This window comes from Oncorhynchus nerka, linkage group LG3 (genome assembly GCF_034236695.1).
Source record: "Oncorhynchus nerka isolate Pitt River linkage group LG3, Oner_Uvic_2.0, whole genome shotgun sequence".
Classification (NCBI taxonomy): Eukaryota; Metazoa; Chordata; class Actinopteri; order Salmoniformes; family Salmonidae; genus Oncorhynchus; species Oncorhynchus nerka.
The window spans coordinates 42,685,889-42,708,652 of NC_088398.1; the positions used below are offsets into that span (position 1 = coordinate 42,685,889).

The following is a 22,764-nucleotide window of genomic DNA, read 5'->3' on the forward strand; positions in this document are numbered from 1 at the left end:
ATTTGGAAAGACATCTGGAAGATTGAGGAAATGATCAGAAGATAGATGGTAGTTACATAGTTCAGAATACACAAGATCAAGTTCACACAAAATAACCTTTTTATTATTTTGAAAGTAAGCTTTCATTGACAAGCTGTAAGTGAGGCCCAGAGATGGAAACCCATCAGATGGCTTCCACAACATGTGAACAATATCAGAAGAAAAATGGGATTGATAGACCTAACAACTAGAAATGGTGTCAGGTGTGGTCACGGGATGTTTCCAAGTGTCCCTAAACATCTCCAAAGTGGCAAATGTCTGTAAATTAGATCATTCCAGTGCTATTACATATTTGCAATCCCTTCTTGCTATTTTTTTGTATAAAAACACGATTTCTACCATGACAACTTCACTCAAACATTGTGGTGTTATGTTATCCAGGGTACATTCAAGTGTCCTTTCAACCTCTCCAAAGTGTCCGAATGTGGTAATTTGCACTGTTTTTGCACACTGGATGTGCCTAAAAGTTATTGTTCACTATAAAAAACTAAATTGCTACAACACCAACCTCTCTCAAACATTGTGGTGGTGTCGGGAGACATACGGGGGGGGATATCCTATTTTTTTTTTTTTTTCAACCTCTCCAAAGTGCCTGAACATTTAGGCTCGGTATATCCAATGTATTGGTCCCACATACAAATGAGCTGTTTACAAAAACAATATAAAAGCAACAGATATACAACTTGGTTACACACGTGTCCTTCACTAAAAAAAAAAAGGTGCACAAATAAACTGGACTATTTCAGAATGGCATTCTTGTTCGTTTTACATCCCAGGTCTGGATGATTAGATTTCACTTTCCCCATAGCTTGTGCATGTCGTGACGGTCTTTGAAGCGGTCTCTCTCTGCCAGGAAACAAACAAAAAAAAGTGTTTTGTGCAATGCTTGCGTTTCTTCCTTTTGGCATGTGTGTTGGATAGTGATGCTGGCCTTCAGAAGGGGGTCTTGTGATGGTTGTGAGGTTGCTTTGGGCCCCTAATTCAGCTGCTCTCAGAAGGCCAACTGGGAGAGAGGGGTTTGACCTTTTTCTTTGGCCATCTGCTTGTGGAGAATGAAAACATTTACTGTAGCAATGTCCACAAAGTGGTTAAAAAAAAGTAGTATACCACTTCCTGGTCTTGAGGAGGACCTGGTAGTAGCCTATCAGAGATGTCGACACCCCCCATGCTGGCATTGTAGTCCTTCTCAGAAACAGGAATGGGGACTTTCTTCCTTTTTCCCCATCCTTGAGACATGGTTGTTATTGAATGACTTATGCTGTGTGGTGAGCATGGTTAATTCCCCGGTTTCCTTCCATTTCACAAAAAGCAGCTTGTTAGTCCTGATCCAATGTATGGTCACCCCCGGTCTCTGCTGTCTTTGTCATGTCTTTTACCTTGGTCTTGGGGAAACCGATTCTGTTAGGACGAATGGTGCCACAAGCCTCTCTTTTCTTTTTTCAAGATGTCTATGAAAAGTGGAAGTAGAACCATCAGACGGGGTGATTGACATAGCAGTGAGGGGTGAAGACCTTGACCGCTGGGGAGGGGTGGTTCCCAAACGTCATCATCCAAATCCTCTGCATCATCCACTCTGTGGTGAATAAAATAAAGGGATATATTGGTGTGAGACTCACAGAATTACAGTAGACTAAATTTGCAAAATGGCATTACTGTAAAGTAAAAACACCAAGCCTAAACTTAATCTGTGCAGTAACTCACATAGAAGGTGTGAAGCACACACACAATGCAAACAGTAACACATTGGAGACAAAGGCAGAGATGAGAACCACAAATAAAATTGGCTATATGAAGACATGAACATAATTTACTTAACGGATCTAAGTGGATCCAATCCTTCTAGAAAGCAAATCTCTGTCGGGCGAGTCGAAATCCTCGTTCGTTGTCCAAATCGCTCCCCTGATCCGAGTCCAACCAATATTTTATTCAAAGCTTCTGTCTGTATACTTATTCATAGCTGCCTTCTTTTTTAGCTTCCTGATCGATCTTCTTAGTTTACCTTTTTTTTTTACCCCCTTGAGAAGCCATCTTTTATGCTTAAAGCAATGAAATTCAACCGATGAAATCTGTTTACAATATATGACAGTACTACGTTTGTTTATCCAATGTGTAACTCTGTGTTGTTGTTTGTGTCACTCTGCTTTGCTTTATCTTGGCCAGGTCGCAGTTGTAAATGAGAACTTGTTCTCAACTGGCCTACCTGGTGTTAAATAAATGTGAAATATATTTATTTAATGTAGTGTGCTCGGCGCGTCTCGTCTGAGCCAGGTAGCAATAGTTCGCGTTATGCATAAAAGGTTCTAGGCCTTGCTTTGTCCCACCCAGGTCAACTGCATATCCCTGTAAAGCTTATCACATTGGCTACAAGACTGTCAAACTGCAATAGTAGCCAATCCCCTGTGTAATGGATGCCTACAGCGCGTATGCAGGCAACATATTTTTGATGCGCAAATATCTAGTCACTCGGTGGACATTCGATGTTGCCATTAAATCACACACATTGGCATTAGGCTGGATTTGGTCCTACCAACCTAAGGATTCATTTCATATCCCCCATTTAGCTATAGCTCAAACACAGACCAAATCGAAGCTTACCTCGTAAGATGTTTGGTGAAAACGTTGCGTAAAATACAAATGTTGACTCTCAAGGCTGGTGATCAATAACGGTAGGTCACATGCAGACGGACAATACATTCTCATTCTCTGTGGAGTCCCGGATTTCGGTGTGTATCAATGTATTCCGTGTTTATTTTGTTTACACTTCATAACGCTAACCGGAATGTATATAGCAGCCGTCTTGAAACGAGGTCATCGGCTCGGCCTAGGGTCTACCGTTCTCATACCAGACTGAATTGAATAATGTCTAATAGGATCCCCACATATTGGGCCTTTACATTTAAGGGGTTAAACAGCCATTCCCTTTCTCTAGTGCTCCATGATTTGTTGCACGTTTCAATGTTCAGTCCTCCACTAGGTCTCTTGTCACATGGCTGTCTGTTTTTCCAAGGATACAACAAAGAGCTGTTTTGCACTTGAACCGTAATGGATGGCTAAACTAACTAACTGATACACTGCCTCGAAGCTCAACTGCATAGTTACAACATGTAAACAATGATTCGTTTTCTTGATCCCGAGTGCTCGAAGGCTGGGCGTAATAGTTTAGTTAAGTCCAATCTGAACTGAGGCATGTGAACTTTACAACAGGACCAATGACCTACTAAGGATAAATACTTTTCTGCACTAAAACTTTGCAAAGCCAATCGGTTTGCTCATAACCATTTTAGTCTGTTGTTAAAGCCTGGTTTGTTTGTTGGGCTTCTTCTCTATTTGACGTGAGCTAAAATATATCGTTTTGTATTGCAATGGTAAATGCTTTGTTTGTGCGATTACAACTTTTATCAACTTCAAATCGTTTTGGTAAGTTTTGTATTGGAAAAATGTTTTTTCTTTCCAGCGAGGAGGACCTGTCATGCAACAAAAAAGTATGACTTTGAGAGCTTGGAGCTCGAACTGTTATTGGTTCATATTGATGTTGTTGCTCCTTGCTCCTCACTCTGTGCATGAGTTAGATTTACTGGCACATTGTTTCTTGACAGCAATCAAATGTAAAATAAATAGTGCCAAAAGCTATTTCCTGGATACTTTGACTATTTTTAGTATTACCAAAAAAGGCAAATACCAAAGGACATGAGCACAGAGGCAGCCCTTCTTTCTCCCAAGACATCCACAAGAGAAGAGCTCCCTCCCCCAATTTCACTGATCAGACACTGTTTATTCTCCTTTCCCGTATACTGTCCTGGGAATAACTAGTGGTAACATTTAAATGAAGCACATAATGCACTTGTAATGTGTTATGATGACACAGACTATTATAATAAGCGTCCACAATAACTCATAAGCGGTTATAAAACTCAATGTTTGATAGATAATTTATTATAATAACGCGGAAGACTAAATGCAAATGAATGAACCAGTTAAAAAATGATTCTAAATCTACGAATGTGGTATATTTCCCACAGTATGTGGTATATTTCCCACAGTATGTGGTATATTTCCCACAGTATGTGCTGGGCCAGAGGCTTGCTCACACGCTGGACTGTTTCCAGCTTGTGTCAAATGATCTGTACAAATCTTCACCTCTGCTTTGATCGAATCAGTCTGACTGTCAAAAGTAACAGCTCTTAACGGGGATCCAGAGAAATCGCTGCAGGCGCAATTTGAGAAATATGTTAGGAAAAAGGCTATGCTCTTTCTAATGCTTGCTGCGGTAGCTCACAATGATGGAATAATTAAGTGCAGTGGCCGTTAATTTATGTGAATCCGACACACTCACTACATTTTAGATTCCGTCTGGTTTCAGATCACTGTTTTTATCGTGTCAATTTCACACATGAAGAGTCACACATGGGATTTAATTTGTACCTAATCTTCTCGTTTTGACACAACTGCCTTCCTAATTGCAATCATTGATCTACTCTTTTCCAGGTGAGGCGAGGATAAAGAAACCGAATACAAAGATGCCTCCCAAACAGGGTAAGAAAGACTCTTCTGCCATGCAAACATGTCATTTAGGGGCATCTCAGAGTATGAGTGCTGGTCCAGGATCAGCTCCCCCCTGTCCATGTCCATGTTATTCACTGGGATCGGAAATTCTTAACTGATCCTCTATCATCACTCCTACTCGGGGAGTCGCTTGATCAATAGGGCCCAGTACTAACTCTCTCTGGGCTATTGAAGAGCCCACAACCAAAATGTCAACAAGCGGTATAGATGATTCCCCAGACTCTATGTACTCTAGCTCTCTCGTCCAACAACAGTGATACATGCAGTGGGATAGCCTAGAGGACCTGGCTCGTGTGTCAAACACTGGCCATACCTTGCTGCTTTAACTAAGACTGAGAGTACTGCTCCCTGCTCTAGCAGCGGTCTGGGGGTGCCTGTAATGGCAATCGGAGATCCCCCCCACCATGTTGTTAGTGTAAACCAACCTGCCTTCTAATAACGAGAGCCAGGGGAGCAAGTCACCCAATCCGAGCCGCTGTTCCAGTTGTGCTTTGTTCGCTGCCGGGGAGCATTAAGGCGTTAGCCATGGAACGGCGTGGGGCAAGGGCGGAAAGTCACAAGCCTGCCCAAACCTAGAGGTGTGATCTGATGATAGAGATGTTCCTGGCTGAAGTGATTGTTGATTTGTGTGTGTGTGTGTGTGTGTGTGTGTTGTCCAGCTATGCCCCCTCAGATTGTCCAGTTCCCAGACGACATGAAGATTCTGGCAGGGGAGAAGGTGGAAATTCTCTGTACGTTTGGAGGAGCTCCACCAGTCAACTGCACCTGGCTCAAGTTCCGCAAACCAGTAAGGACCAGTCTTTACAAAATAATTGACGACCTTGATAAAGATGAGCAAAAATGACTGGTGTTGAAATGAGAATGCGTAAGCAGAAAATAACCCCATACCTACTGTGATGGATCTTTGATGTTATGGGGCTATTTTGCTCCCAGTGATCCTGAGGCCCTTGTTAAGGTCAATGGCATCATGAGCTATCAAGTACCAGGGACATTTTAGCCAAAAGCCTGGTTGCCTCTGTCAGGAAGCTGAAGTGGATATTACAGTAAGACAAAAAACCCAAGCATACATCAAAATCTACAAATAAATGGTTAATTGGCCACAAAATCAACATTTTGTGGTGGCCATCTCAGTCTCCGGACTTTGAAAACCTGTGGTTTGAATTGAAGATGTCAGTCCATAAGCGCAGACAAAGGATATCAAGGATCTGGAAGGATTCTGTTTAGAGGAATGGTCTAAGATCTGTCCCAATGTGTTTACTAACTCCTAAAACATTTTAGTAAATGGCTCTGTGCCGTTACCCTCGCAAGGTGAGGAGGTATTGTAAGGTTTTGACCTAGTATTACTTGCTAAACAAAATCTCGTTCTCTGAGCAATTGTATAGGTATAAAATAATATAATTTCCCCTTTCTTGAATAGAATATAGCTCAGTATTTGAATTATTTATTTTATACAGTCATTTCTGCTCATCTTTATCGAGGGTGTCAATAATCCTGGACCCCACTGACTCTAATACTATGCCCCCTATCTCCACCATCTCCATCAAATATATAATATTTAATTACATTATACCAATTCAAGGCTGTAGCTCTCATCATTGTAGCCTTGAACACGGTTTCAATAAACACATGTCCCCTCTGTGAAACCACTGCCTTTTGTCTTGTATGCAGATTCAAGAGGTCAAAGGTGATTTAACCATTGAAACCACTGAGGTCACCAGTAAACTGACCATCGCAGACAGCCAGCAGGACCACTGTGGCTGCTACACCCTCGAACTGCGAAACAGCTACGGTTTGAGACAGGCAGCTCTCAACCTCACCATTGTGGGTACGTTCCATTTGACACACATCAGGCAGCTCTCAACCTCACCATTGTGGGTACGTTCCATTTGACACACATCAGGCAGCTCTCAACCTCACCATTGTGGGTACGTTCCATTTGACACACATCAGGCAGCTCTCAACCTCACCATTGTGGGTACGTTCCATTTGACACACATCAGGCAGCTCTCAACCTCACCATTGTGGGTACGTTCCATTTGACACACATCAGGCAGCTCTCAACCTCACCATTGTGGGTACGTTCCATTTGACACACATCAGGCAGCTCCCAACCTCACCATTGTGGGTACGTTCCATTTGACACAAATCGGGCAGCGACGCCATTTTTTTTGCCTCCGTTGATGAGATTCAGGAGGTGATTACGAGTGGCGGAAGTCTTTCCCTTTTTCAAGTGAGCGATATATGGTATTAATCCACTGTTTTAAAACCACTGCTCCTACTGATACCGATCATTGTATTGTCTCTCGTAAAAATAAAAATAAAAGAATAGCGGTCCTGTAGCTTTGGGGAATGTTGTTGGGGAAGGGAAGGTATGCAGGCCCGGGCCAGCTCCAACTCTCTGTATCCTAATACTAACAGGCCGTTGCAGGGATCTCCAGTGGCCTTTTAAGGCTGTGCTTTCTCTCCAGCTGTTGCTTCAATGTGAGGCCCTTTGCCACTGCTGTCCATAGTGGAGTGTATCCAGTCCAACTCCGGGAATACGCCACAGCCAGGGAAAGAGGACTTCTAGAGCTGCTCCATATAAACGCCACCGCTTATGTGCCCGGAGAGCTGTTAATAGCATACGAAGAGGCACGAAGCGCTTGTTAGATGCTGGTTAAAAAAAAAAATAGCCTAACTACTTAGACGCTTGTTAATGTATATGATCCTCGCGTTTAGGTTTATGGTTCTTGGACTGTATGTATGGAGTATAGAGGTTTAGTTTTGAATTGTTTCATGTAATGTGTGGCCCCCTTTTTTTTTTTGCAGTGACATTGAATCATCCCGCATGGCAGAGCTGTTGATGTCACGCTGTGCTCTTTTGGGGGCGGTTTCGTTTGGTATTTTACAAGGGACCACTGGGGATTTAAGTGGGGGTATGCTTTTAACAGCTCGGGTAACATGGCATCCATCTAAACAAACCAGGGGGAATAAGTGTGCTGTACCTAAGCAGACAGTCTGGGCCATGTCGTCTGACACCAGCAGTACATAAAACGGATCCAGACTCCATGTGGAGTCCCCCTGTCACGGCTCCCACTTTTCATCTGCGCTCACGAACAGTTTCCCCGTACTGTGCCTGCTTGCTGTTGACGAATGGAGTTGGTTCAAAAGGTAGCCACTTTTGCCAGACAGGAAGCTGCTTCATTCCCAACACAGCTGTGCTCTTGTGTGCACGGTCATTACTGATGTTGGTGAATGGAAGGACTGGGAGACCTATGTTCACAAATCGAGTGACTCATCACGCCTTTTCAATGGCATCAAACTATAGGTACATGTCCCAAATGGCGCCCTATTCCCTATATAGTGCGCTACTTTTGACCAGGACCCAAAGGGTCAAAAGTTAGTGCACTATATGGGGAACAGGGTGCCGTTTGGGACTCAGCCTGGAACAGGTATCACCACAATGTGAACATGGTTTTGTGGGGCTTGTTGAAAGGTCTAGTATTGTGTCTGAGCATGTTCGCCATTTGGTGCGTTGATCTACTGTGTGACCTCTCTGTGTTCCAGACAAACCTGATCCCCCTGCACGAGTTCCAGCCGCCTCAGACATCCGCCGCTCCACACTCACACTGTCATGGTACGGTCCCACCTACGACGGGGGCAGTGCCGTCCAGTCCTACAACCTAGAGATATGGAACTCAGTGGACAAGGAGTGGAAGAACCTCGTCTCCTGCAACAGCACCTCCTATAATGTCCAGAACCTGCTGGGTCAGCGCCAGTACAAGTTCAGGGTGCGGGCGGTCAATATCTACGGCATCGGGGAGCCCAGTGCCGAGTCTGAGGCTGTCACAATGTTAGAGGAGGATGTTGAGGGTGAGCTCCCCCTAGTGGGTATATGGTGTACTGACACTCATTGGTAATACTTTATAATCCCACTCAGTGGTAACACTTTATAATCAACCTCATTGGTAACTAACAAGCCATTTTCATTGTCAGACATAGATTTGTATTAATGATGATTAATTCATAATAATAATGATTGAGTCATACTAATCACTAACAACCTTTCTGATCATTTATTCTATAACAGAAAAGGAGGAGGTTGAGGATGATGAAGGTATGTTTAATCCAATCCAATATTCCAAGTTTAAGTAACTGATTCCTTTAAAAAATGATTTTGGTAACATCTTCTATGATACGTAAAATGTTTTATGATATCCTTTCTAATGCCTTATAATGCCCTTTATAATGTGCTATGACAGTGACTATAAACATCCATAATGACTCATAAGTGTCATGCTCCTATGTTCAGAGAAAGAGCCAGACTACAGAGATGTGATCGTTAGAACAGATGTGAAAGTAAAGGATCTGTATGATGTGGAAGAGAGGCTGGGAACGTGAGTACCCATCTATCAACAACTACAATGTCCCAAAAGGCACCATATTCCCTATATAGTACACTACTTCTGACCAGGGCCTATAGGTCTCTGGTCAAAATTTGGGCACTATTATAGGGTGTCATTTGGGATGTGGACAACATATTGGTCAGCAAAGCATTGGTCCACGTGTATCTACATGTGCAGCAGGCCTACTGAGCACGCCTCTCATTCATGATATCGTCTGTATCAGACTCCCAAAAAATGATCCTTTTCCTTTTCTGTGCTTTTAGGGGCAAATTCGGACAGGTGTTCAAACTTTTGGAGAAGGGAACAAAAAAGCACTGGGCTGGAAAGTTCATCAAGGCCTACTCTGCAAAAGAGAAAGATAATGTGAGACAAGAGATTGCAATAATGAACTCCCTCCATCACCCCAAACTTGTCCAGTGCATTGATGCCTTCGAAGGCAAGTCAGACATCGTCATGGTTTTGGAAATGTGAGTATATTTGACTCATATGTTACAAAAAGTTTATTCATTTAGGTTACCCTATTCCCTATATCAAATTTTATTGTCACATACACATGGTTAGCAGATGTTAATGCGAGTGTAGCGAAATGCTCCGACAATGCCGTAATAACCAACGAGTAATCTAACCTAACAATTTCACAACTACCTTATACACACACAAGTGTAAATGGATGAAGAATATGTACATAAAGATATATGAATGAGTGGTGGTACAGAACGGCATAGTCAAGATGCAGTAGATGGTATCGAGTACAGTATATACATATGAGATGAGTAATGTAGGGTATGTAAACATTATATTAAGTGGCATTGTTTAAAGTTGCTAGTGAAACATTTATTACATCATTAAAGTGCCTGGAGTTGAGTCCGTATGTTGGCAGCAGCCACTCAATGTTAGTGGTGGCTGTTTAACAGTCTGATGGCCTTGAGATAGAAGCTGTTTTTCAGTCTCTCGGTCCCAGCTTTGATGCACCTGTACTGATCTCGCCTTCTGGATGATAGCGGGGTGAACAGGCAGTGGCTCGGGTGGTTGTTGTCCTTGATTATCTTTGACATCGGGTGGTGTAGGTGTCCTAGAGGGCAGGTAGTTTGCCCCCGGTGATGCGTTGTGCAGACCTCACTACCCTCTGGAGAGCCTTGCGGTTGTGGGTGGAGCACTTGCCATACCAGGCGGTGATACAGCCCGACAGGATGCTCTCGATTGTGCATCTGTAAAAGTTTGTGAGTCCTTTTGGTGACTCGCTTCACGTTCCTATATAGTTTACTAGAAATGTAAACAGAGGGTTATTTAGTAGGCATACAACTGGAATGAATACAGGTCCATTTGCAGTTTTGATCTTGAGGATTTTCACTTGGCACTTGTGTGTAACAAATTACACTACATGGCCAGAAGTATGTGGACACCTGCTTGTCGGACATCTCATTCCAACATCATGGGCATTATTATGGAGTTGTTACCCCTTTTACTGCTATAACAGCCTCCACTTTTCTGGGAAGGCTTTTCTTCTAGATGTTGGAACATTGCTCTGGGGACTTGCTTCCATTTAGCCACGCCAATTTATACGGGCTACGTGCTTCAGCACTCGGCGGTCCCGTTCTCTGAGCTTGTGTGGCCTACCACTTCGTTGAGCCATTGTTGCTCCTAGACGTTTCCACTTCACAATAACAGCACTTACACTTACAGTACCAGGGTAGCTCCAGCAGGGCAGAAATTTGATAAAACTGACTTGTTGGAAAGGTGACATCCCACTGAGCTCTTCAGTAAGGCCATTCTACTGCCAATGTTTGTCTATGGAGATTGCATGGCTGTGTGCTCGATTTTATACACCGATCAGCAACGAGTGTGGCTGAAATAGCTAAATCCACTAGTTTGGAGGGGTGTCCACATACTTCTGATGTTGTGTATCTGAGTATGAAAATTGATATGATAACGTTTATTTTGGAGAATGTCAAAGGAAATTGATTTGCATTTAAACATCTCCATTATTCGTGGCTAATGATTCATTTTGACCAGACAGACACTTCGGCTTTTTTATGTGGTGATGCTTGGAAAAAGTTCACTTGCCAAGTATTTGAGATGTAAACACATTAGACTGGACCATTTCCACTCTTTTTTTATAGCATTATCAAATGGTACACTGACACAAGACCACTGGACTCACTTGACTCTCATTTAAAACCGCAATTGTCCTTAGTACTAACTTTAGATGATATGTCTTGTAAGCTGTCTAAGCTAGAAAAAGATATTCGAGATACTCTAAAATGACAAGTATTTGATATCCGGTGAAGGATTTCCATATTTGGCTGTAATGTGTTTTGCAGGATCTCAACCATCATTCTCTCTCTCTCTCTCTCTCTCTCTCTCTCTCGCTCTCTGCAGGATCTCTGGTGGGGAGCTGTTTGAGCGTATCATCGATGAAGACTTTGAGCTGACAGAAAGGGAGGTCATTAAGTACATGCTGCAGATTGTGGACGGGGTTCACTACATCCACAAGCAGGGCATCGTCCATCTGGACCTCAAGCCTGAGAATATCATGTGTGTCAACAAGACCGGGAACACCATCAAACTCATTGACTTCGGCCTCGCTCGCAGACTAGGTAACCAGGCCTCGTGTGCACAGGGCATTTTCAGAAATAGGGTTGCGGAATTCCGGTAACTTTCCCCAAATTCCGATGTTTCCCAGACATCCTTGGTGGGAGGATTCCTGGATATCCTGCTGATTCCCTCCTGATTCCAGGAATCTTCCATCTGGGAAAGTTACTGGAATTTTGCATCCCAATTCAGAATCATAGCGACATCTATCTTTTCATTAACTTCCTATTCTAATGAATGCTAAATGAACACCATTTTCATTTTTGAAACTGTCTTCCCCTGTGTGCTCTTAGAAAGCTCTGGAACATTGAAAGTTCTGTTTGGAACCCCTGAGTTTGTGGCCCCTGAAGTGATCAACTATGAAGCAATCAGTTACCCAACAGACATGTGGAGTATAGGGGTCATCTGCTACATCCTGTGAGTGTCAAACCAGTTATAATGACCCTTATAACCACTTGTAACCATTCTTACTTGTAATGAGTAAGCTTCTATGTTAACACTTTATTTGGATAATCCCAAATGGATGGTCTGTAAATGTTCAACTGTCAACAACATTTATACAAACTATCCGCTAATCCTAACCCTTATCCTAACCTAACGTTAACCCTAAACCTAACCCTTATCCTAACCTAACGTTAACCCTAAACCTAACCATTATCCTAACCTAACGTTAACCCTAAACCTAACCCTTATCCTAACCTAATGTTAACCCTAAACCTAACCCTTATCCTAACCTAACGTTAACCCTAAACCTTATCCTAACCTAACGTTAACCCTAACCCTTATCCTAACCTAATGTTAACCCTAAACCTAACCCTTATCCTAACCTAATGTTAACCCTAAACCTAACCCTTATCCTAACCTAATGTTAACCCTAAACCTAACCCTTATCCTAACCTAATGTTAACCCTAAACCTAACCCTTATCCTAACCTAATGTTAACCCTAAACCTAACCCTTATCCTAACCTAATGTTAACCCTAAACCTAACCCTTATCCTAACCTAACGTTAACCCTAAACCTAACCCTTATCCTAACCTAATGTTAACCCTAAACCTAACCCTTATCCTAACCTAATGTTAACCCTAAACCTAACCCTTATCCTAACCTAACGTTAACCCTAAACCTAATCCTTATCCTAACCTAATGTTAACTCTAAACCTAACCCTTATCTAAACCTAACCCTTATCCTAACCTAATGTTAACCCTAAACCTAACCCTTAACCTAACCTAACGTTAACCCTAAAACTAACCCTTATCCTAACCTACCGTTAACTCTAAACCTAACCCTTATCCTAAGCTAATGTTAACCCTAAACCTAACCCTTATCCTAACCTAACCTACCGTTAACTCTAAACCTAACCCTTATCATAACCTAATGTTAGGCCTAAACCTAACCCTTATCCTAACCTAACGTTAACCCTAAACCTAACCCTTATCCTAACCTAACCTACCGTTAACTCTAAACCTAACCCTTATCCTAACCTAATGTTAACGCTAAACCTAACCCTTATCCTAACCTAGCGTTAACCCTAACCCTTATCCTAATCTACCGTTAACTCTAAACCTAACCCTTATCCTAACCTAACGTTAACCCTAACCCTTATCCTAATCTACCGTTAACTCTAAACCTAACCCTTATCCTAACCTAGCGTTAACCCTAACCCTTATCCTAATCTACGGTTAACTCTAAACCTAACCCTTATCCTAACCTAACTTTAACCTAACCCTAACTGTAACCTAGCAAGTTGTTGCATTAGTATAGTTTGTTGATCATTTGAGCATATGTAGATAATCTATAAGGCACTATTCAAATAATGTATATTTGCTACCGTGTCCCTAACCTCAAAGCTGCCTTATTGGATTTCTCTGGGCTTCCATGCTCACAGCAACAGTTACTTTCCACAGGCAGGCAGTGTATGGGCCTCTCCAACCTCTATGCCTGTAAATGGATATAGAGACAGAGCAGAGCAATACTCTCCAGTGCCCCAAACCTCTGTGAGGTCTCCTCGGTCCACAAAGATTTATTACACACTGCTTACATAGCAGTGTTAGAAGTAAGGCTGTCTGATATCTATTGCCTCAGAGATTTCAGTTGTGCATCACAAACAGCTGCCTATTTCCTATGTAGGTCACTACTCTTGACCAAAGCCTTAAGGGAATAAGGTGCCCGTAGGGTGCCATTTGGGACGCACACTAGGTTTCATCCATCCTGTTAGAGTCCTGACTCAAAGTGTACATGGTGGATAAAAAGCTTTTGTGGTGTACCGATATAAGACCTATGTCTAGCACGGAAAACATCTGGGTGTGCCCAATAAGACTGGCTTCGCTGAAAGTGATGAACGCTTACCAAGTCTCACCAGTGAGCGCTGTTTAGGGGCCCGGTTTTTGGTAGCCCTTTTGTAGGTCAAGTGTTCATTTATATTTCTCGCTCTCTTTTTCTTTGTCTCTCTCGCTCCACCTCTCTCTAACCTCCCCCTCTCTCTCCATTCCTCAGGGTGAGTGGCCTGTCCCCATTCATGGGGGATAACGACAACGAGACCCTTTCCAATGTGACCTCGGCCACTTGGGACTTTGAAGACGACGCCTTCGATGAGATCTCAGACCACGCCAAGGACTTCATTACCAATTTGCTGAAGAAAGACATGAAGTAAGCAAAATGAGGCGCTCTGAAACACTGCTTGATTAAAGAGCCCTGTGTGTCCCAAATGGCACAGTATTCCCTACATAGTGCACTACTTTACCATACTTTATCATCAAGTAGTGTATGGAATAGGGTGGCAAAAGCCTCAGTTCTGACATGATTTGAGCGTAAGATGGCTTTGATCAGCCTGCCAGATTGTTTAGGTGTCATATATATGTTATTTAGTCTCCTTTTGCCAACGGTTGCTTTTGACTCTGAATACATCCCAAATGGCACCCTATTCCCCAAGTAGTGCACAACTTTTGACTAGGGCTCTGGTCAAAAGTAGTGCACTATGTATGGAATACGATGCCATTTGGGACGTAACCCCAGATCTCGGTCCAAATCTCTGTCTGATGTTTTGTAATAGTGTGACTAAAGTCTTTGCGCCTCTCAATGTGCATGTGTCTCTGTGATCGTAGGGCTAGGCTGACATGCGATCAGTGCTATGAGCACCCGTGGCTAAAACAAGACACTGGCAAAATGGAGGCCAAGAAGCTGTCCAAGGAGAGGATGAAGAAGTACATCTTGAGAAGGAAATGGCAGGTAGGTAACAGCAGAACCAGATCGTGTACTGTGTCCCAAAATGGTACCCTATGAGCCTCGGTCAAAAGTAGTGCACTATAGAATAGGGTGACATTTGGGGATGCAGACCATGTCTCCGGTTACAGATCAACATATGGCCAGCCGTCTTAACCACGAGACGAGCACTGTTGGAGCGGTGTCGTAAGGTATTAATCCACCCAAACAGGTTTGAGATTGAGAAAATGTGCTAGATACAGTGCACTATGAGTTTGGCTAAAGTTCCACTGTAAGAGGCGCTGTGAAAATCACTGTTGTCTGTTAGCGTACCCTGAGCTTCCAAGTCCCTGCAGTTAAACTCCTTCTTTGAGTGCTCGCCCATGAGCAAACCTCTCATTGTGTGAAGCGGTCACCATGGAGGTCCATTAGTAGTTCATGAGGTTGAAAAGTACAAACTGCAAGTATTACTTCGGAAAACTAGAACACAAAACAGTAGAGACGGTGAAAGTGGAGAGATGTCTGTTTGACCTGTGTTTTTGATTCAAATGTACAAAGTCTGAAGGCAACAATCTCAGGGATCAAGTTATCCACCATGCTTTGTTTATAGAAGCAAAATGTTAAGATCATAGATTGCGTCCCAAATGGCAGCCAATGCCATATATAGCTCTGGTCAAAAGTAGTGCACTATAAATGGAATAGGGTGCCATTTGGGACATTTATTCAGACCTGTTTTCCCCACGGTCAGCATAACATACACCAGTGGACAGTAGATCTGATCTGGTTCTACACATGGACTGAGATGGTGAATCACATCAGATTGTGGAGAAGCCAACTTAACGAGTTTCTCCTGACCCAGCCCAACACTCCTGTCAGTGCCCTCTGACCTCTTCCTTCTCACACCAGTCTCTCCTCCAACACTTTCAAGTTCTGTTTCTCTCTCCATCCTTCATCCCTCTTATCATTCTCCATCTGTCGGCTGAACTCCCTCTGTATCTTTAGTCTTTGATATTGTCTCTCGGTAAATCAGTCAGGACTATCTTCATCAGGCTTCCCTCTGCGTCAACTCTGGCCTCTCTCCTTAATAACCTGCCTATAGGACACAGCCCTACTCTGTACTTCATGGCCAACTAGCAGGTCATTTCTTATTGTTACAAACAAGGCCATTAATTCATAAGCGTCCTCGTAACATTTCTTGATGATGTCTATTCCTATCCCAAGGACTGTTTGTACTGCGACAGAATGTAACGAGTGTATCATTGATTTCACGGCAGAAAACCGGACATGCAGTGCGGGCCATCGGAAGGCTGTCATCAATGGCGATGTTGGCGGGCGTCAGTGCCAAGAAAGGCTCCCCTACTGAAGGTGGCACGGCTTCTTTTTTTGTACCTCCTCCTGAATGTTCCAAACCTTTCTGATGTCCCCCCGAGCAAACTCAAAGCAGTTTTTGGTTAAGTGGTTAAAGTGGCTATATGTAACTTTTTGCAACCTGACCAAATTCACATAGATCAATAACTACACATTTCTATCATTCTACTTGAATGCAAGTCTAAGAAGCGGTAGATCTGTTCTATGTGTGCTAGTTCTATGCTTCCTCTTAAGTTTTGTACACCAGATTCAAACGGCTGAAGCAACCATATTTTTGGTTATGGGAAAATATATTTCACAGCGGTTTAGGTGGTACAATGATTCTCTACACTATACTAGCTTATTTTGTCACGTAAACTGAAATTAGGTGAACTACTAGAGTTTTAGCAACCAGGAAATGGCAGAGCGATTTTTGCATAGTGCCACTTTAAGTTCAACTTGAGGTAAAATCAATGTGTAATTTTGTCCCCCCCCACCATTGTCCCATGTTTCATAGAGGACAACCAGTTCCTTGAATGCCTAGAGTATGAGGAGAAAACCCAGGTCAAGCCCACCTTCAGCTCAGTCATCAAGGATGTGGAGGTGGTGGAGGGGAGCGCAGCCAGATTTGACTGCAAGATCGAGGGTAATGTCTCACAACCTCCTCATTTACATACATCACAATCTCCTAATTGACATGTATGGACCCGGGCCCCTATAGGCCAGGGAATAGGAGGTGCCATTTGAGAGACATACAGTATAAAGATTGTTTGTGTTTTCCCAGGTTACCCTGATCCAGAGGTGGTGTGGTACAAAGACGAACAGCCAATCAAGGAGACCCGCCACTTCCAGATTGATTACGACGAGGAGGGCAACTGCAGCCTTGTGATCTCAGAAGTGAACGGTGACGACGATGCCAAATACACCGTCAAGGCTGTCAACAGCCTGGGCGAGGCCACGTGCACAGCCGAACTCCTGGTGGAGGTGATGGAGGAAGAGGAGGAGGAGGAGGAATGAACGGCACGACCGGTACAAGACTAACAGATGATATCCCCTGTGTTTTAGCCTTTAATCTCTTCAATGGGTCGTTCCACGAATTAGGTGCTTTTTGAGTAGTGTAGCTTATTTCCTTGTTCACGGGGAATGGAAGCACGTTGTGTGCAACAGGAAGGGGCGATGGAATGCAAAGTTTCATATCAATGTTTTTCTTGTTAAAACATTTCTAGCCCCTCTATCTATGGGTAACAAGGTCATGTGTTATTCTTGACCCTCCTCAGTTTTCCACCACGAAACACCAGAAAATGTCCTGGAAGAGTAGAACCAGCTCACCTGCTTTTACATTGTGATTTGACTATTAGATGTTCAATGTTCCTTTTGAAAAACATATTTGATAAGGAATAGGATGCACAGAGGGACAAAATGCCAAATCATTTTGGCACTTTATTCAAGTCTTTATTCATATTAGCCCTTTACACTGGCCTATATGGATGGGGCTAAGTTGAAATGTGTCTTACAGAAGAAATATGAAAAGCATATGCATGACCATGTTAGCGATTTGAAAGGGAACAGTTTTGAGATGATGGTGAAATTAGTAGGCCAAAGATGACTCAACAGTTCATCTGACACAAGATTGAATCCAATCATTATACTGTTGCTTTTATGTGCATTTTTAAAAACATTTTAATGTGGCTTTTTTTTTTGTCACATTTGTTGATAACGAAATCTGAAAATACTATGGCTACATTCAGTAACATGATAAGAATATCCCTTGCAAATGTGGGGTAGGTGCAACGCAAGACATCGGAATGACAAAGGGTTTGCAGTGAGAGGACTAACTGGTGTCTTCAAGTGGCCACACACACCTCTCCAAAGTGTGCACTGTTCCTAAGAAATTGTAATGCACTTTTATGACAGAGTCTTCCAACTATAAGGTGGGGTTGTTGTTGTTTTAGATCTCCTAGCTGTTCCTTTGAGGAACTGGAGCAACATACTTGTAGTTGTTTTGTTTGGAACACAACCCTGCATCCAACACGACTAGCTTAAGTTATAACATACGATATTACAGGGTTAGGCTTTCACAATGCAATTCGGGGAAGCCGATCCTCATTTTGGTGAGCATTGAAAGGAGTCACGAGTGCTTTCAGGCGTGTGCGCCACGGCGAGCTTCTCACAATAAACAAAGGTGCTCATTCTGCTAAAGAACAACCAAGGGTGTGACTCCATGGCGTCTTGTAGCTGTACGTCAAACAGAATGATCATAAACGTTGACACTGGACATGAGTTTTATGATATGGAAACGTGAACTGCACATTTGGCCTCGTGGCTTGTATGACGTCAAGGCGGTTGCCCGCTTAGCGGGAGGGATGGGGACAACTTTTTGTCGGGCGAGGTGCTCAAGTTCGGAAAGGCTGTCAAGTCAAAAACCCACACAGCGCTGCGAGTGTAAAGGGCTACGGATCAGATTTATTTCATTTTCCAGGTGGTCTATTTTAAAGGGCACTTCGTTTTAATATGACAGGCTTTTAAAATGCAGTATTTGTGTAAAATTTCAACTTTAAATATCAAAGGGATGCGAAAGGCACTCATTTCGTGGAACGACCCTAAAAGCTGCGTTGCTAAGACACTCTCCTTCTCCGACACACTCAGAAATGGGCTTGAAAATGGGCTTGATGACCTTTTTGCTCTGTTTGTGCACTTTCTTTTCTACTTACTTTTCAGTTATTATATTTCAGATGTTAATATTTATAACATTACCTTTGACATTATCCACATTCCAGCTGTTTGTGCTTTATCCATTTATTTAAAGGTATCTACATTTTTTTTTCTTCCTCAACCAAACAAGCCCAAAGTGACTGGTGTGTTTGTGTTATCAGCATTATTTGCAATTTACCCTGGGCTCTTTTTAAGAATGTTTTTTTAAATTGTATTTTTTATTTAAGCACAGAGTCATGTTATCGTATTTGAGCATCAGTTTAGAGATCTCCCTTGCAAGCACGTGTCCACGATATTACAAATTTGCAATACTAAACAGACCGGTGAATTATCACATCTATATTTGTTTTGTATTAGATGTATGTAGATTTATATTTCTCAAATTTTATAAATGTATCATTTTGACAAATTGCAGATTACATGTAATGTGAACACTACAAGTGTAGTTACTCACAGTTACTAAATAAATGTTTATCACACAATTATGCTGGTTGTATTGTGATTGGGATGAGGTTCCTATGGTGTTAGAAACTTGGGGAAATAATGGATTGTTGATTGATTGATTGATTAAAATAAAAATACATATCTTTTCTTTTCTTTACGGGACTGGATTGCACAATGATGTCAGACTTATTTCCGTTGTGGTCGCTAGATGCTTTTTTCCCAGAGGAGATCAAGTTTACGAATTTCCTGGCTGGGCTCTGGGACAGTGGATGTGCATTGACAAATAACATTTAACTGTTAATAGGCATTACCTGTGGATTATTGTGAATAACTAACGGCAATCAATCAATCGGCATACAAGATCCAAATTTACCGTTTTATAATTAAAGGTTAAACATAAAACATACTGTGCGCTTTGATTGATTCAAGAAATATAAATTGTGTGGGGTGAATACAATGTGGTTCTCTCATTCTAAAAGTCCATTCCAGTGCAAGGTCACTAATGTACATTGCTTTGGAATTCCGTCTCATCAAAAATCTTTACAGAACCTTCCCCCCTCTTCCTTCTCTAGACACAGTGGATAGGACCAGACATTTATTCAGACCCACGGTCATTCTTTCCCCACGGTCAGCATAACATACACCAGTGGACAGTAGATCTGATCTGGTTCTACACATGGACTGAGATGGTGAATCACATCAGATTGTGGAGAAGTTTCTCCTCACCCAGTCCAACACTCCTATCAGTGACATCTGACCTCTTCCTCACACCAACCAGTCTCCTCTAACCCTGAGTGAGCTTCACTGAGCTCTTTCAAGTTTGGTTTGTCACTCCATCCTTCATCCCTCTTATCATTCTCCATCTGTCTGCTGAACTCCCTCTGCATCTTTAGTCTTTGAGATTAAGTTGTCTCTCTGTAAATCAGTCAGGACTATCTTCATCAGGCTTCCCCCTGCGTCAACTTTGGCCTCTCTTTGATCTCCTTAATAGCCTGCCTGTCTCTCCTCTATCTCCATCTTCGCTGTACATCTCTTCAGTACTGTCCCTCCCCAGCTTTTAAAAAAATGTTATTTCTTATTTCAACTGTCTCTAATTCAGTTATTATTTCATGAAGTATCGTGATATCTCCCTTGAGCTTCTGAACTACTGCATCTTTCTTCAGATAGTTCTGCAGCTCCTTCTCAAGCTTCTGTCATCTCTCTTTCCTCACCCCTCTCTCTTTTTTTGTATTATTCCCTCTATCTCTCTGACCTTGGCCTTTGCCTCCTGGTAGGTCTGACTGCTGTAGAAACACTCTGTTTTATGCCACCATCTCCTCTACCTGCTCCAGCAGATCTAAGACCTGAGTGCCATGGGCCCTGTCCTTAATGTTGTGGACGTGGTACCTGCTCCCACGTTTCTCTACAAGCTGCTGGGGGTCCTGACTCCCTACTTGGAGAAACTGCTCAGTGCTCTGCTCTTTCAGGCCGTCAGCATGGGTGTGTCCCCAACAACCTTCTGCAAACATCTCCATTCTCTCCAGCAGCCCTTAGGGGGCTCCACTGGTACTGTATGACCAGGAGGAAGGCGGAGGTCCCAGAGCACACAGACAAGTCCAACATTCTGTCTCATCTTGATGATGGTGCCGGAGGAGATGGCTGCCGTTTTACGGGCTCCTAATCAATTGTGCTATTGTGTGTGTTTTTTGTACATAATGTTTCTGCCACCATCTCTTATGATTGAAAAGAGCTTCTGGATATCAGGACAGCGATTACTCACCTTGTACTGGATGTAGATTTATTTCTTTAAGGAGTCGGACGCAAAGGATTTACTTCCGACACCTGACAAGGCCCAAATCCCTGTCATTTGCATGAAGAAGAGACGGCGATATCGGGGATGTAGATCGGGGTGCCTTATAAGGATCTGACGGTGAGTGAGTAGTCTGGCTCTACCATCAGTCCTATTAGCCCATGTGCAATCATTGGATAATAAAATGGATGAGCACCGACCAAAACTATGCTACCAACGGGACACTAAAAACTGTAATATCTTATGCTTCACCGAGTCGTGGCTGAACGACAACATGGATAACATACAGCTGGCTGGGTTTTTGGTGCATCTACAGGGGTGGTCGTCTGTGTCTATTTGTAAATAACAGCTGGTGCACGAAATCTAATATTAAGGAAGTTTCAAGGTTTTGCTCGCCTGAGGTAGAGTATCTCATGATAAGCTGTAGACCACAATATTTACCAAGAGTTTTGATTTATATTTTTCGTAGCTGTCTATTTACCACTACAAACTGATGCTGGCACTAAGACTGTCTTATACGAGCTGTATAAGGCCATAACCAAACAAGAAAATGCTCACCCAGAGGCGGCGCTCCTAATGGCCGGGGACTTTATTGTAGGAAAACCTGTGTGTTTGAGGCTGACTACAACTAGGGAAAAAGCACAGCACTTTTTTTAACTCACTGAGTGGAGGATTCCACTCCATGCTGTTTCTCCTTCTCAGTGGGAGTGTGGGGTCCCTTCTCCCACTGTTACACAACACAAACCACTTAACACCCAGAACTGTTTGGGGTGTTGTGAGTCAGTCAAAATCACAGATAAAAATCAGGAAAACAAAACATCGGGCAGCATGACTGGAAAAGTGTGCATAAGGAATACACAGTCCTAAACAAATAATGCAGTTAAGTTAATGCATCGCTTCTGTGGCGTATGAATTGTTAGAATGTTGATACATGGCTGAATAGTTCCATCTCACCAAGTCGTTTTCTCGTTACTGGCATCCCGTCCAGTAGTTATCTGATTTTGTTTCTCCTTGTCTTGTAGTGGCTTGTTACTCTCCTGTTAACTCCCTTTTTAGATTCACTCCATGTCTCCCCTCATCTCCTCTTGTTGCCTCTCTATTTCCTCCAGTTGTTTTCCCATTTCTTCCACCTATGGAAAATACAATATTATGGATGATTATTTGATTATTAATAATATTCATTCGAAGACCCAAAATGTATGTTTCTCTCAACTCGTTTTGTTCTCCACCATGATATCTAATTAATTACCAATTTTGCGTTATTGAGTTCTGATTTGATTTGCCAATCAGATTTATTCAGTCATCCATTCATTCATCAATACAACAAGCCTACCTGGTTAAATAAAGGTGAACATTTAAATACAAATTTAAATAAAAAATATATACAAAAACCTTACAGGATTTGTTATTCTCATCCAGCCTCTGTCAACCGTCATCAGATCATCAACCATTATAAAACAATAAGAGAACATCGTTTGATTATTCCGTTTGACAGGTTAATTAATGACAATCAATACATCGGATAATGGTTCATAATGAACTGATTTATTGATTATCATTCATGAATTAGTCTGTCAAACTGATTGGCTCTGGGAACATAATATATATCAATCTTCTCTCCTCCAGACTCTCACACTTACCAAGCTCACCAGCTGATTCCTCCCTCTTCAGCTTGACCCCCTGGGTCTCACG

The 22,764-nt window shown here is 42.5% G+C and overlaps 1 protein-coding gene across 3 annotated transcripts in view; it reads left to right on the forward strand.

The window, feature by feature from the left end:
* Positions 1–19,440, forward strand: part of LOC115108228 (myosin light chain kinase, smooth muscle-like) — a 93,630-nt gene extending 74,190 nt beyond the window's left edge. For all 3 annotated transcript variants that reach the window (XM_065011978.1, XM_065011972.1, XM_065011974.1), the window contains exons 20-33: positions 4,525–4,572; positions 5,262–5,389; positions 6,271–6,427; positions 8,149–8,454; positions 8,672–8,698; positions 8,894–8,978; positions 9,251–9,454; positions 11,367–11,584; positions 11,873–11,996; positions 14,076–14,228; positions 14,684–14,807; positions 16,055–16,145; positions 16,645–16,773; positions 16,912–19,440. In XM_065011978.1, the coding sequence (XP_064868050.1) occupies positions 4,525–4,572; positions 5,262–5,389; positions 6,271–6,427; positions 8,149–8,454; positions 8,672–8,698; positions 8,894–8,978; positions 9,251–9,454; positions 11,367–11,584; positions 11,873–11,996; positions 14,076–14,228; positions 14,684–14,807; positions 16,055–16,145; positions 16,645–16,773; positions 16,912–17,144 (2,027 nt within the window). In that variant the 3' untranslated portion in view covers positions 17,145–19,440. The remainder of the gene's footprint in view (positions 1–4,524; positions 4,573–5,261; positions 5,390–6,270; positions 6,428–8,148; positions 8,455–8,671; positions 8,699–8,893; positions 8,979–9,250; positions 9,455–11,366; positions 11,585–11,872; positions 11,997–14,075; positions 14,229–14,683; positions 14,808–16,054; positions 16,146–16,644; positions 16,774–16,911) is intronic.
* The last annotated feature ends 3,324 nt before the right edge of the window (positions 19,441–22,764 follow it).